The 15,204-nt window shown below is 51.3% G+C and overlaps 1 protein-coding gene across 1 annotated transcript in view; it reads right to left on the bottom strand.

Annotated features, from left to right (window-relative positions):
* Window positions 1-891: 891 nt before the first annotated feature.
* LRRC74A (leucine rich repeat containing 74A) overlaps window positions 892-15,204 on the bottom strand; it is a 40,440-nt gene continuing 26,127 nt past the window's right edge. The window contains exons 12-14 of the mRNA XM_052647390.1: window positions 13,945-14,052; window positions 12,891-13,048; window positions 892-961 (exon numbers count right to left, since the gene is read on the bottom strand). Of these exons, the coding sequence (XP_052503350.1) occupies window positions 892-961; window positions 12,891-13,048; window positions 13,945-14,052 (336 nt within the window). The remainder of the gene's footprint in view (window positions 962-12,890; window positions 13,049-13,944; window positions 14,053-15,204) is intronic.

Genomic DNA, 15,204 nt, shown 5'->3' with positions numbered 1-15,204 from the left:
CAGGACCGTCCCCCCTGCATGGGGGGTGGAGCCGGGGCGGGGGGTTCACGGTGGCTTCACCAGCTGCAGACCCGGCATCTGCCTGGCCAAGCCCGGTCGCTTTGTTCTTGGTCTCTCCTGCACAGCGGCTGGCTCAGCCGCTCCCTGGCAGGATGACTGCCCCTGGGGGACGGTGGGGTCCAATCCAGGAGTGTACTGACCTGGAAATTGTGCTGGGTTCTGGCGGCGGGCGGCTGGCCAAGGTCAGGGAGCAGGCGGGAAGCCGGCCCTCCAGTTCCAGGGAAAGGCCGAGTCGGGAGGGAAGGTGGGCCTGACCGCTGCTCCTCTGCCCTGGCCGCCACAGCCTGGGCGAGCCCTTCCTGACTGCAGCCACACCCCCAGACTCCCACTGGCCTAGGGATGAGAAAGCCCGCCACCCTCCGCTTAGGGTGCACCAAGGACCTGGCCAGGGGGTCCCGGGCGGTCTGTGTGCGGGGTCCCATCGACTCTCTCACAAAAGCCGTAGGGCGGCAGGTCTCAATGTTACTGTCACAGTGAGAGTCAGATTAGCTGGGAAGCTGGTTCCAGCCTCAGGGCTGCCTCGTTGTCCCCAGCTGCCCTTCCTCCACGCAGTCTTCAGAGTGGCCCCTGTCGGGGTGCCTGTCTGATCAACGTCCGCCTCTCTGATCGGGCTTAAGCCCCGTGTCCCTGAGAGCGCTGCCCCTTGAATTCACACCTGGCCCATGGCGACGTTCAAGGCTCTGTCTGACCCCTGGTGCCCACACACACGGCCTGGCACGTGGTAAGACCCCCCCCATAAAGAACAAGGGAAGGTGGGAAGGGGTTGCGTCAGGAGTGCCACACGGGTCGGCGGGACGCCCAGCCCGCACCCCTACCCCGCTGGCCTGCCCCTCACCCAGGTTCCTTGATGTGCTTCTGCTGACCAGAGTAGGGCCAGGCGCGGCTCTGCATCGGCCGGGGACTGGGAGGGGGGCAGAACTGAGTGTGGGGTCACCCTCTCCACCTCTCCGTTAGGGTCCCCCACCACTGAGGCTCCTTCACGGGAGCCCCCCACCCCCACCCCAAGCTGGCTGGCTCCTGGCTGCTTTATCGCCTCCCCAGCTCTGTGAGGCCGGCGTTGCAGCAGTTGGGAGGGTCCGTCCCTGTGAGGTTGGGGGCCCAGGGAGTGTGTCACCAGGGGGGCCTCTTCTGGAAGAAACACCGTGTGGATTCTTCCCTGTGGATCCCCCCAACGGGTGTCCAGTCCCCCGCTTTCCCAGTGCCCTTGGAGTCTCTGCTTCCACCGTTTGGCTGGAGCCGCAGCTCGGGGTCAGTCTTGCTGTCGGGAGCCTCTGTGGGCGTTCACCCCAAATGCGCTGCAGCGGGCACTGCCAGGGTGCCCAGGAGCGTGTCTGCGGGAACAGTTCTTAGGAAACCTCACAGCGGGGCTTCTGAGGGCAGGGACCGCTTTCGCTCGTTCTCCCATCTTTGACTGTATGCACTGAGTATCTCTGCGTTTCCCCCCTGCTCTGCCCCAGGAACAGTGCTCAGCGTGGGGATCTATTTGTGGACAGTTCAGCTCAGACTCCAGGGGCTCATGGTCCAGTCTGGGATGAGTGTACTATGCCTGACATTATATTTGTAAATTTTTTTTTTTTTAAGAGGGCCCCTGGTGTGTAAGCTCAGGCTCCAAGAACCTGCATCAGATGGTGAGGGGGCAGACTGAGGGTTCTGACCCAGGCCACTCCTGTGTTGCTGAAGCCAGCTGCATTGCTGCCTTTTTGCAGGCACCCAGTAAGAATTCCCAGGTGGCTCAGTGGTGAAGAATCCACCTGCAGTTCAGGACACCTGGGTCTGATCCCTGGGTCGAAAAGATGCCCTGGAGAAGGAAACGGCAACCCCACTCCAGTATTCTTGCCTGCGAAAATCCAAGGACAGGGGAGCCTGGCAGGCTACAGTTAATGGGATCTCAAAAGAGCTGGACCCGACTTGGAGACTAAACAACAGTAAGGATTTGATTTCCCTGAGCCAGTCCTGTAATCCTATTTTCTTTTTCTGTTTTTCCCCCAACCCTGCCTTAGAGCTGAGACCGCGGTCCCGAGTCAGAGGACTTGTGGGATTGGAGCTCCCTCTGCTGGCCAGATCGAGGTACAGCCGGGAGAGTGGTACACCCCCAGGAGCGGCTGCTTTGAAACCCTGCTGTTAGGATGCTGGCAGGCGGACTACGGGTTGGTACACCAGGCAAGCCTTTCCTGTTGGGCGTGGACACATTCAAGTACACATACCATGCCCTGTAATTCAGATGTGTCTTTGCGTATACATCTTCCATTTCTGCTGCACCTGGGGTGACATCACCTGGGGTCTGCCGCAATGCAGTTAATGGAGTTAGCGTCAACTCCACAGGTTAAGCACTGGGTCCCCCCCCACAGATTACCCACACTGTGCTTCCAGCCACAAGCGGGGTTCTCCAGGACTAGCACGTCTCACCAGCCAGAAACAAATAGTGAGTTCCCATGCCCCTTCAGGTTTGGTAATTCATTACCCTAACCCTCAGAACTCACTGTAAGTGCTGTTCTGTTATTTTATTAAGGTTACAACTCAGGAGCAGCCAGATGAACAGGCCTGCAGGGCAAGACCTGGGGGAGAGGGTGTGGAGTTGGGGCAGTCACCTCCCAGGACGCTCCCCAGAACCCCCGGTGTCCAACGTTTTCATTGGGGTTTCATTACTTCTCACGGTGGAGGCGGGCCTGATTGAACACTGCCTAATGAGTGACTCACTTTCCAGCTCCCTGTTCTTCTACTGGCTGAACAACCGGTCAGCTCACACCTGTGGTCTATCAGGAAGCTATCCAGGTGGGGCCCACCCTGAGACCCGTCATTAGCATAACAAAGGCACTCCCCTCACTCAGGAAATTCCAAGGGCTTTTTGAAGCACGTGCTACGAACTGGGAAAAGACCTGTCCTTTTCACATTATACCATAGCACCCCCTGCATTATACCACGCACCAGGTTAGTTTCATTCATCCCAGGCACATCCAGCCAGTCAGCTTCAGTTCAGTCGCTCAGTCCTGTCTCTTTGCAACCCAATGAACTGCAGCACGCCAGGCCTCCCTGTCCATCACCAACTCCCAGAGTTTACTCAAAATCATGTACATTGAGTTGGTGATGCCATCTGACTATCTCATACTCTGTCGTCCCCTTCTCCTCCTGCCTTCCCAGCATCAGAATCTTTTTTTAAGGAGTCAGTTTTTCAAATGAGGTGGCCAAAGTATTGGGGCTTCAGCTTAGCATCGGTCCTTCCACTGAATATTCAGGACTGATTTCCTTTAGGATTGATTGGTTTGATCTCCTTGCCCTCCAAGGGACTCTCTAAGACAGACTCCCTAAAGGGGGCAAAACAGCAGAGAGGTCTCCCAGGATCACAACACTGTCCCTACTTAAAAGGTCCCGCTGAGCCCCGGAAGCCGCTCCCCAACCCCACCCCCACCGCCCTCAGTTTCTCTTCTTCTCCAGAATGTCTGCTTCCCGAAAGAGCGCTGTTCCTTTCTTCTAGTTCAAGGTCACCGTTTCCCTTTAGTTCAAGGTCAGTGTTTAGGACACAGGCTTGCCTTGCCAATCATTGTTTTCTTTTGTTTAAAAACGAAACCAAACAAAACCAATCCCAAGCCAGGTCCCCGCTTGGCAGGGCAGCCTGGTCCCCTGAGGACACCGCAGCTTGCCAGCACGGTCACACAGAGGCTGCAGCGGGCACCGCTGACCTGTGGGTGGCACTCAGAACCATCCCCTCCTCCCCACCACAGCTCAGGAGCTCCATCCAACCGCACAGACACAGATGCCAGAGGGAGGTCTCTGTGGCCTAAGCTTCTTCTGCTGCCAGCTCCTGAATCGAGCCCAGAGTGCGCGTGTCTGGTGTAGGTCCAAGCTACAAGTCCAACTTGCCCCTCCCAGAGCCTGTAAGGTGGGACCCTCCCAGCCCAGGAAGGGACTTCAGATCTTAGGAACCAAGAAAAGCCCAGTTGTCCACCTCATCCCCTGTGTTGCCCACAGCACGTTCCTGGTCCCTGGCCCTTCCACCTCCCCTCAGTTCTTAAGATTCTGGACATATTCCTTTGATTTCACTCAAGGGTTAAACCAAATCCTGAGACTCGGAATGCTTCCCGTGATCTTTCAAAGACCCAGTACTTGGGTGTTTCAAAGATGGCTGCTCAGTTTGGCCCCTAAGGTGTCTGCGGGACCTTTAGCTCCCTGCAGCCCTCTCTCGGAGGAGAGGAACTCGCTGTGATGAAGGCATGCTTATATTAAGGACTTCCTGTGCCAGGCCTGGGGTTCAGCGTTTCACACGCAACTCTATGGGGGAGTGAGTACCATTATCATGCTATTAACAGATAAGGAGATGGAGACTCAGGGAGGTTGAGTGACCAGCTCAAGGTTACAGAGCTGACGTAGGCCTGAATCTCAGCCTTGCTTCTCACTAGCAGAAGGCTTCGTGTGAGCTGCTCAACTTCTCCATGCCTGTATTCCCTCAGCTATGAAATGGGGATGACCACAGACCTCACTGCGCAGGGTTCCTGAGAGGATGCAAACAGCTAGTGCACATGTGTCTGGAGAAAACCACAATTCGAAAGGATGCATGCATCCCAATGTCCATTGCAGGACTATTTCTAATAACAAAGACATGGAAGCGACCTAAATGTCCATCGACAGGGGAGTGGATAAAGAAGATATGACAAATATACACTGAAATATTACTCAGCCATAAAAGTGGACAAAATAATGACGTTTGCAGTAACATGGATGGACCTAGAGATGGTTGTACTGAGCAAAGTAAGTCAGACAAGAAAATATCATATGATATTGCTTATATGTGAAATCTTAAAAAAACTGAACAAAATGAACTCATTTAAAAAACAAAGAGTCACAGATGTAGAAAACAAACTTACGGTTACCATGGGGGAAAAAAAGGAGGAGGAAAAGTTGGGAGTTTGGGACTGATATACATACAAAACTATATAGATAGATAGATAACTAATAAGGACCTACAGTTTAGCACAGGAAAATCTACTCAGTACTCTGTAATGACCCATATGGGAAAGGAATCTAAGAAAGAGTAGATTTGTGTATTTGTATAACTCTTTCACCTTGCTGTACACTTGAAACTATCTCAGCAGCATAAATCAACCAAGCTCCAATCAGATAAAACAAAGAGGTAATGCACAAAGCCAAACTGAGTTGGAGAAACTGAAAAACATAAACTTAATGAAATGGGGGCACTGAATATGAAATAGAAAAAGTGAAACAAACTGGATAAAAGTAAAAGATCCTCCATCTCTTTTTTGGTTGTTGTTCTTTCTCAAGCCTTTATCAAGCATGGTAGAAAGGCTTTTGTGTGCATGTATATATATAGTGTAAAGAGTCGGACATGACTGAATGTCTGAACTGGACTGAACTGATATATATATATAGTAGTGTATATAATATGAACATATATTTTAGAAAATATATTAATTTTTGCCAAGCTGAAAAATTTATGACATTTTGATCCTACTTGTTTGACTTAGTATGAATAGAATGCTCAATTGCGAATTTATATTCACTCAAAAATTTGATATAGTTCCATGTATTTTGGCATTTAGTATTACTGCTGAAATTCTGGAAAGCTTATTATCTTAGTGATTAAAAAAAAATTGTATGAGCTTAAAACTTCTAATCCAGTTCTGAGATTATAAAGAAATACTATGTTGTACAAAAACAAGCCAAAACAAACAAAAAACCCAGGACATTAACCTGTGATGGGCTTCCCTGGGGGCTCAGATGGTAAAGAAGCTGTCAGCAATGAGGGAGACCAGCGTTCAATCCCTGGGTTGGTAAGGTCCCTTGGAGAAGGAAATGGCAGCCCACCCCAGTATTCTTGCTTGGAGAATCCCATGAGCAGAGGAGCCTGGTAGGGTACAATCCATGGGGTTGCAAAGAGTTGGACATGACTGAGTGACTAACACACACACACACACACACACACACACACTTATTAACTAAAGCACAAATTTTGTTCAAACTTCATAAAATTTTATGCTGGTGTCCACTATTTGCTTTTTGAATCTTATTCAAAATTCCACATTGTATTTAGTTGCACTGAGCAGCTTCAGCTGCACGCAACAAATTCTGGTAAATTCTGTTTTCATTTTTACAAATATTTTCTAATTTTCCTTGTTATGGTTTCTAAGATACACCCATCATTTAAAAGTTGACATGTAATTTTCAAATACATGTTTTTTTAAATAGTATCTTTGATATTAATTTCTCATTTAGGTGTTTTTCTTCTCTGCAATCACCCTTGGTGGTTTTTCGGTCTTCTGACTTTCTTGAGGCTTTCGATGGCTAAGTCAAAGATTTCTCTTGGTAAATGTCACATCGTACTTGAAAATATGTGTGTTATTTTCAAATATCTTGTGATATTGATTTCGAACATAATTCCACAGTGATAACAGGCTGTATGATTGCAGTACCTTCAGACCATGAAGTTTTTGCACCTCATTTCATGTCCCTGGATGTGTTCCAGTGTCTCCTAGTTTATAGTCTATGGAAACTTGAATAGAATTTGCATCCTACTGTTGTGTGAAAATTGTATAAATCTTAATTAAGTTGAATTGGTTCATGGTGCTTTTCAGGTCTGCTATATCCTACTTTTCTATATTTTCATTCTATTAATTTTTGAGAGTTTGATATTGAAATTCCAACTAAAAATCTTAATTTATCTACTTAAAAAATAATTGTAATATATAGTGGAACTGCATGTAACTTTGTCCTGTATTTTCCAAGTCTCCAGTAAATATATTATCATACTTTCGTAATAAAAAAAATAGCAAAGCTAAGTTATGCAGAGTACATAATGAGAAACGCTGGGCTGGAGGAAACACAAGCTGGAATCAAGATTGCCGGAAGAAATATCAATAACCTCAGATATGCAGATAACACCACCCTTATGGCAGAAAGTGAAGAAGAACTAAAGAGCCTCTTGATGAAAGTGAAAGAGGAGAATGAAAAAGTTGGCTTAAAGCTCAACATTCAGAAAACAAAGATCATGGCATCCGGTCCCATCACTTCATGGCAAATAGATGGGGGAACAGTGGAAACAGTGGCTGACTTTATGTTCTTGGGCTCCAAAATCACTGCAGATGGTGACTGCAGCCATGAAATTAAAAGATGCTTACTCCTTGGAAGGAAAGTTATGACCAATCTAGACAGCATATTAAAAAGCAGAGACATTACTTTGTCAACAAAGGTCCGTCTAGTCAAGGCTATGGTTTTTCCAGTGGTCATGTATAGATGTGAGAGTTGGACTATAAAAAAGCTGAGTGCAGAAGAACTGATGCTTTTGAAGTGTGGTGTTGGAGAAGACTCTTGAGAGTCCCTTGGACTTCAAGGAGATCCAACCAATCCATCCTAAAGGAGATCAGTCCTGGGTGTTCATTGGAAGGATGGATGTTGAAGCTGAAACTCCAATACTTTGGCCACCTGATGTGAAGAGCTGACTCATTGGAAAAGACCCTGATGCTGGGAAAGATTGAGGGCAGGAGGAGAAGGGGATGACAGAGGATAAGATGGTTGGATGGCATCACCGACTCAATGGACATGGGTTTGGGTGCACTCCAGGAGTTGGTGATGGACAGGGAGGCCTGGCATGAGGTTCATGGGGTCACAAAGAGTCAGACACGACTGAGTGACTGAACTGAACTGAAGTTGTTCATGGAAGGAGGGCATGCCCTGGGTCCCTGAACTTCAGCTAACCCCCTTTGTTGCCTGGCCATCTCTGACCAGCCAGCCTCTCTCACTCCTGCCTGGCCCCTCTCCTTCTACCTTGGTCCTCAGCTTCTGCTGGGGTCCCCCTGCCGGCAGCCTCCTGACATGGCAAGCTGCTAAAGCGTGAGTCAGCCCCTCGTCAGTGGGTGGGTTCCTGTGTAGTGCTCCCTAAAGGGAGCGGGGCTCTTCTCAGGTCTTGCCCAGCTCCAAGGTGGGCTGGCTGGGGGTAAGGGCCTGAATGTTTCTGGAGCTTGTACTGAGCACCTGACTTTCTTCCTCACAACAAGGGTGCAAGACTTCCCTGTAGCCCAAATGGTAAAGAATCTGCCCATGATGCCGGAGACCAGGGTTCAATCCCTGGGTGGGGAAGTTCCTCTGGAGAAGGGAATGGCAATCCACTCCAGTATTCTTGCCTGGAGAATCCCATGGACAGAGAAGCCTGGCAGGCCATAAGTCCGTGGGGTTGCAAAGAGTCGGACGTGACTGAGCGACACACACACACACACACACACACACACACACACACAAGGGTGCGTGGTCGATGTGAGTGACTTTGCTTCATAATGAGGACAGGTCTGTCCAAGCATCAGGCTGCTGGACGCTATGGGGCTTTGACATCATGCCAGGCTCCTGGGGGCAGAAGTTTGGGAAGTCAGAGAAAGGGCAGAGCAAGGACCACAAAGCAAGCTGATTGAACAGGCCTCAGGTGAACTTTTGAAGCTGACCTGACACCTAGTGGCCATAAGCAGGAACTACGCCACACCTGGGCAGGTTCCAGAGTTGCTGCAGGCAGGGTTTCAGCTGGGCCTCTGTGATGGGAGTGTGTGTCAAGGGGTGGGCTGGAGGGTCCCGGATGTCCATCATTCCTCCAAAACTACACACGCAGAAATAACTTTGATAAGAAAATGTGCTGCCTTTTCTCTTTTAGGCAAAAGGTGAATAAAAGCATTTTGAGAAAACATTGCTGTTTTCATTGACCCCTTGAGAGTCCCTTAGACAGCAAGGAGATCCAACCAGTCCAACCTAAAGGAAATCAGTCCTGAATGTTCATTGGAAGGACTGATGCTGAAGCTAAAGCTCCAGAACTTAGGCCACTTGATGCGAAGAACTGACTCATTGGAAAAGACTCTGATGCTGGGAAAGATTGAAGGTGAGAGGAGAAGGGGATGACAGAGGATGAGATGGTTGGATGGCATCACCGACTCAATGGACATGAGTTTGAGCAAACTCCGGGAGATAGTGAAGGACAGGGAAGCCTGGCAGGCTGCTGTCCATTGGGTTGCAAAGAGTTGGACATGACTGAGCGACCGAACAATGAATGAACAACAATCTACAGTCCGTAGCAAATTTTGATGTAATAGCCTCATAATCCTCAGGGTTCCACCCAGACACCAGTAATTACTGGATGCTCAGTTATGAGCATGGACGTGATGGAGAATTTCAAGGGTTATAATAGTCTTAAAAGGCAAACTCCCTGACTTCAAGTGAATCCGATTTATTTGGGGAGTCAAATATATCTACATACCCTGATGGGTGGGATAGATGTGAGTTTCAGCTCACAAACTCCTTCTATTGCCTTATTTTCTTTTCATCATCCTAATTTTGACTCTGAGCCCATACAACAGTCTAATGAATAGAAATTCAACTTTAGGCTAAGACTCTGAATGAGGGAAGGGAGGGGAAAGTAAGCTGTGGGGAGGGGGACAGATGTTCAGATCATGCTTCTACTGTACGTGCAGAAAGGGCTTAACATCACCTCCACTCCTGATGAAGAAGTGAAGGGAACCCCGAGGGCTGGTGCCTTGATTCCCAGGTGCCATTCCAGTACTTCCCTGGTGCTCCAAAGTGTTGGTCCCTGGGCACCCCCAAACTCTCCCAGCTTTCCCTCTCTTGCCCAAAATAATTGCCAAGTGCATGAGTTTTTTCATCTCACCCTCTTGTTTTTATTGAGCACCTACTATAAGCAGGCACTGTACAGGTACAAAGGACAGTTCCTGCCCTTGTTTGTCCCAGAGGCGGCTGGCAGGCCTAATCAAAACCCCTGAAGGCACCCATTCCCCCCGCCGGCTCAACATATGCTGTTCTTGGCTACACCTGCTCTTCTTTTGCTAAGCTCCTCATGCCTCCCCAGTTTTCCAAGGCATTTTACAAAGAAATGCAGGATGGCAGACCCCTAGAACCGACGGGGGATCTTTGGTTTCAGCTGTCCCACCTTTCAGGTGGAATCACAAGACTCCAAGGTCAGGTGGCTAGGCCGTGCCAGGCTACACTGGATGCCAGCTTGCTCCGTCTCCCGCCCGGACTCTCTCCACGTGACACCCTGGCCTGTGCATTCAGAGGCCCCGTCCTCACTTCCTGAGCACCTGCTGCCTCTGCCGCTTCCTCCCGAGTCTCAGCCATCCCCCCTAGACACAGTTTACAAGCACGGTGGCAACTGCTTGCGTGCGCTGACCTTTCCCCCACTGCTCTCATCCTGTCGCCCAGCAACCCCACCCGCTCCCAATCTGTCTCATGGCTCTTGATGAGGCCACCAAGGACGGGCCCCCTAAAACTGGAGGGTGCTCCCAGGGGAAGGGCAGGACACCAGCAGCCCAGAGACCCAAGCCAGACTTTATTGGCTGGCTCACAGCCCTGGCCTTGGGGTTTGTCCACCAAGGTTTCAGCCAGCTCTCCGCCTCCTCCCCTGCCACCAGCCGATGTGCCAGAAGTTCTCTGTCGCCGAGACGTCTTTCCAGACCAGACATGTTGCTATGACCTCATCATTTTCAGGAAACTGGACTGAAAGGTAAGGGGAAAACGGTGAGCACTGATGCAGCCTCGTGGCTGGTTGCCGAGAGTGTTTAGACAGGCTCGAACCCCAGTAAGACCGCGTGTAAACCCATCTCTCGTCTTGGCAAAGCAATGCCCGAGGTGAGGTTCAGCATCCAGACAGGGATGAAGGTGGGTTTACGTTGTCAGCTTTGGCAGCAGATTTAATTTTAGAATGTGGACGTGCTCATCCTGGGTCCGAGCCACCCAACCCACGTTAGACAAACAGGTGTGCAGACACGACATACGAAAGAAAGTTGGTGACTGTTACTTGTGGCAGCAAAACATTGGGAATAACCTAACAGTCGGTAAGAGTCTCTTTCTGCACTGTGACATACCATGCGGTGGTTGAAGAGGCTGAGATAGGTCTAAAGATATTAACGTGGACAGTTCGCCAAACCATCCTGTAAGGCAGAGCAAGGCCAGAGGACTGTGACAGCGCGGTCTGTGCATGTGTTAGGCTCTCAGTCGTGTCTGACTCTGAGACCCCATGGACTGCAGCCCACCAGACTCCCCTGTCTGTGGGATTCTCCCGGGAAGAATACTGGAGTGGGTTGCCATGTCCTTCTCCAGGGGATCTTCCCGACCCAGGGATTGAACCCGGGTATTCTGCATTGCAGGTGGATTCTTTTCCATCTGAGCCACCAGGGAAGCCCTGGTATGCTTCTATTTATGATAAATAAGAAACTCTGTGTGTGTGTGTGTGTGTGTGTGTGTGTGTGTATGTATGTGTGAGGGTCAAATAACATAGTAAAATACTGTGAGTCTACCACATGCCAGCTAGTGTTCTATGTGCTTCATAGGCTTTAACTCATTTAATCCTTGAAAGCTCCCAGCCCTATACACAGATGGGGAGACTGAGGCACCGGGAGGTTGGGTAGACTGCCCAGTTCCACAAGAGTGGAGCTGGGCTTGGAACTAAGGTGGCCCGGGCCCAGAGTCCATATTTTTAACACTTGGAGAACACACACACACACACACACACACACACACACACACACTTGATTGCAAGTATGTGAGAAAAATTCCCGAAGCATGCACCTGGGCTTGCTCACAAGCGCACTCTGGGGGCAGCGGGAGCTATGGGGGCAGGTGAGAGAGTGCCTTCATTTTCTCCCTATGGCACTTCTGTGGACTTAGACCTTTTACAAGTAGATATGATTTGTAACAAAAAAATGATAATTTCAAGCAACAATAGAAAAGAAAGATGACTCTGTTCTTCAATCGGAACTAACAGAGCTGTGGTGTGTTGACCGCAGGGGAATTCAAGGTGCCAGCTAGAGCTTCCCACTTGGGTCCCGAGGCCCCAGCTCCGCCTCTCGATGGCCACACGGCCTGATCTCCAGCCCTCTGCCTTGGGCTCCTCCCACCAGTCCCAAGGAACAGGAGGTGGCGCTTTAGAGAGGGCGGGTTGGGGTGGGGGGCCGTCGAGGTGGGGGGCACGCCTGAGCCACCCTGCTGGGGCGATGCTTGCTGGATGATGGTGTCGCTCCTGACCAAGAGCATCATGTGCCAGCCCCTCATGTACATCGTCTCCACTCGATTGTTTTGAAACTCTCTTGGGTGCTGTGGTTATCACCCCATTCAAAGACTTGGAGACTGAGAGCCCTGCGCACAGCCTCACCCTCACTGTTAGAGCCGAATTACAGCAGTGGCAGCGGCTCCTCCACGCATGAGGAACACTGACAGAGGCAGGGACAGGGGTCCCGGGGGAGGGCCGTGGGCCAGGGTCGGACAGGGGGAGGGCCGTGGGGCAGGGTTGGACAGGGGCCTCCTCCGGCAGGCTCCTCAGGGCTTCCCCTAGACACGCAGCCGCAGGGCCGTGTGCAGACCAGCGCGTCCTGCAGCCTCAGCCCGGAGGTCTGGCACAGGGAAGCAGGTGCCCGGACCACACAGACCTGGGTCCTAAGGCTGCAGCTGCCCCTTCCTGGCCGCGAGCCCTTGGCTCCATGCCTTCCTTCGCTGAAGCTCCGTTTCATCCCTCACAGTAGGGTGGGGGGCACACTAGTGCCTATTGGGTGCTGTGAGAATCCGGGCACCCGTCTGCTGACTGGTGGAGTACTTGGTGCGTGGTAAGGGCTCATGGATGTTGGTCACTGTTATGACCATTGTCAAGGTCCTTGTTGGTCTCTTTAAGATCTCACCTGCCTGGCTGCCTCTGCTCCAGCAGAGTCGAATGACCCGCGGTTCCCCAGGGCACCTCTGTCCTCTCGTCTGTGTGTCTGACACCCCGTCCCCATCCCAGGGCCTCGCCCTCTGCTCCGTGTGTCCCCATTGCTCCAGCATGGCCCCTGGAGCCAGGGTACCTTAGACGGAATTGCAGGCCTTCCGGGGGCCAGAGGGGCAGCCCCAAGAGGTCTGGGCAGCGGGGCCAGGCTGACCTGAAGTCCACCATGCCTGTCTTCTCGCCCAGCTTCTTTATCAGCTCCCTGACTTGGTACCGGTTTATGGGGACCTTGTTCTGCTGAGGAGGTGGACAGAACATGCAAGGTCAGTAGAGCTCTCTGCTCCCCACCCCTGACCTCCCCATCACACACACACACACGCACACACACACCACAGTGCTTCACTCACTCCCCTTGGGCCCACAGCTGGCAACTGAGAGATCCGAGGGAGCTGAACTCACATACCCTGCAGGGTGGGAAGAAGTGCCCCCCGACACCCGGGGGTCACTGCCCAGGACCCCAAGCCTTTCTTTTCAATCTGGAGGGCCCTGCTGGGGGTGGGGGAAGGAGGTGGGAGTCTAGGTGGAGTGGGCGGGGTGACTTTGCAGCATGGGAAGTTCATCCTTACCTCCCTGGTACCGAGTCTAGCCAGCCCTGTTCACCGCAGGCCCAGCTCTGAGGGTCCTATCCCGCCTCCTCTGGACCTCCACAGAGTCCTATTCTTGCAGGGCCCATCCTTCCTAGGGGTGCTCTGGAGCCAGACCTGTTCATGCTTGCATTTCAGGGGTTCCTCAGAACCTCCATCATATCCTACACGTGAAGGTGTGGGATTTCGGCCAAGACGATACAGCCTAAGGTAAGATACTGGGGCACTGGGATGTGGTCTCTTATCCTACTCCTTTGTAAAATCTGCCCAGGAGCCAAATGCAATGGGGAGAAAGACCTTGAAGATGAAGAACGTGCGTCTTCGGGCAGCATCTTGGGTCACCAGTGACACCCAGCCATGCAGTAGAGAATGACATCAGGGGGTGATGGAGGGAGGCTTAGCTGTCCCTCTGGGTCTCGATAGAGGAGGTGGATCAGCTGGCTTCTCACAGCCAAGGGGGAAGCTCTGTGAAATGCTTGTGCATGTCTCTGTCACATACACGTGCACACACGCACACCCAGTGCCCGCGGCCCCGAGGCAGCCACCTACCCGTATCATGGCTTTCCGGAACTCACCCACAGGCATCATCATCTCTCCACTGGGGTTCAGGCTCCTGAAGAAGTCCAGGACGGAGATTTTGTTTTGGTCTGCGTAGCTCTGGGAGAAGCAGGAGACACCAAGAGCCTTGTAACATCTGTACGAACCCCCACCCCTGTCCCCCGCCCCACCTCTGACCCCTACCTGCCCAGACCGAGGCCTGGCAGAACCGCACGTGATGCTTCCCGTGTGTCTGTCCCACCCACACTGAGCAGGCTGTCCTGCCGGTGCACATCCCAAAGGCGGAAGGATTGTTTCCGAGGCTGTTAAGCTCCCACAGCGTGGAGGGAATAGGGCGGTGATCACATGCATGTGCATTATTTGGTTTTGAGGTCGCCCCTGCTAAGACTAGCGGAGACGGTGCTCTGTGGATGCGAGACCCAAAGACCAAACCAGAACCATGTAGTGGGAGGGGCGGAACAGGCTCCTGGAATTCATAGGATTCTCATTATTTCATCCAAATATCCTCATATGGAGACGTACTGTGTTAGAGTATTTTAAAAATGATATGTCATTGTTTTCCATTCAAAGATAGTAGCAACTCACATTTTAAGGTCATTTTAGATAAATCAAAGAAAATGAAAAATCACCCATAGTCCAATCCCACCACCCAGAGGTAACATCTTGACGTACATTTTTTTTCATCTGCCTGCCTATCTATCTAACATCTTTCTACCGTACATACTGTTTAATAAAATGCACTGTATTAATATATTGTGAGCTCCTTTCCAGTATCATTAAATGTTCTTTTGGTTCCTTTTTAGTATCTTCTGGTTTCTCTTTCCCTCTGACTCTCAAAAGCCCGAAGGCAGATGTGCCGACAGGTATTTCTGCAGACTCTCTTGCTCACAGAGGAATTCCTCGGGGATCACTCCCGGGTCCCTGCTCTCCTCTCCCTGCATCTCCCTCTCTGCTGTGCTCCGCTGACCCCACCCCACCCCAGGGTGAATCCTGGACCCCCATCTCCAATTCCACATCCCCAGAAGCTGCTCGCTAGTCCATGCTGAACCCCACTGACACCTCAATCCAACACGTCTGAAGCGAGCCTGAGTCAGCTGGATTCTGTGATCCCTGCTACTGAGGGCTGCAGCAGCTACACCCTCTCTAGTTCCTTCTTACCCACCTCTATATTGTGTTACAGAGGCTGGAAAACCAAAGACCGGCCTTCCGCAAGCCCCCTGGAGGCTGCGGGTAGGAACGAGATGGTTTCAC

The sequence above is a fragment of the Budorcas taxicolor genome, chromosome 10, assembly GCF_023091745.1.
Source record: "Budorcas taxicolor isolate Tak-1 chromosome 10, Takin1.1, whole genome shotgun sequence".
NCBI classification, from domain to species: domain Eukaryota; kingdom Metazoa; phylum Chordata; class Mammalia; order Artiodactyla; family Bovidae; genus Budorcas; species Budorcas taxicolor.
The sequence above is the reverse complement of the archived record's forward strand: the minus strand, read 5'-3'. Positions and strand labels throughout refer to the sequence as shown.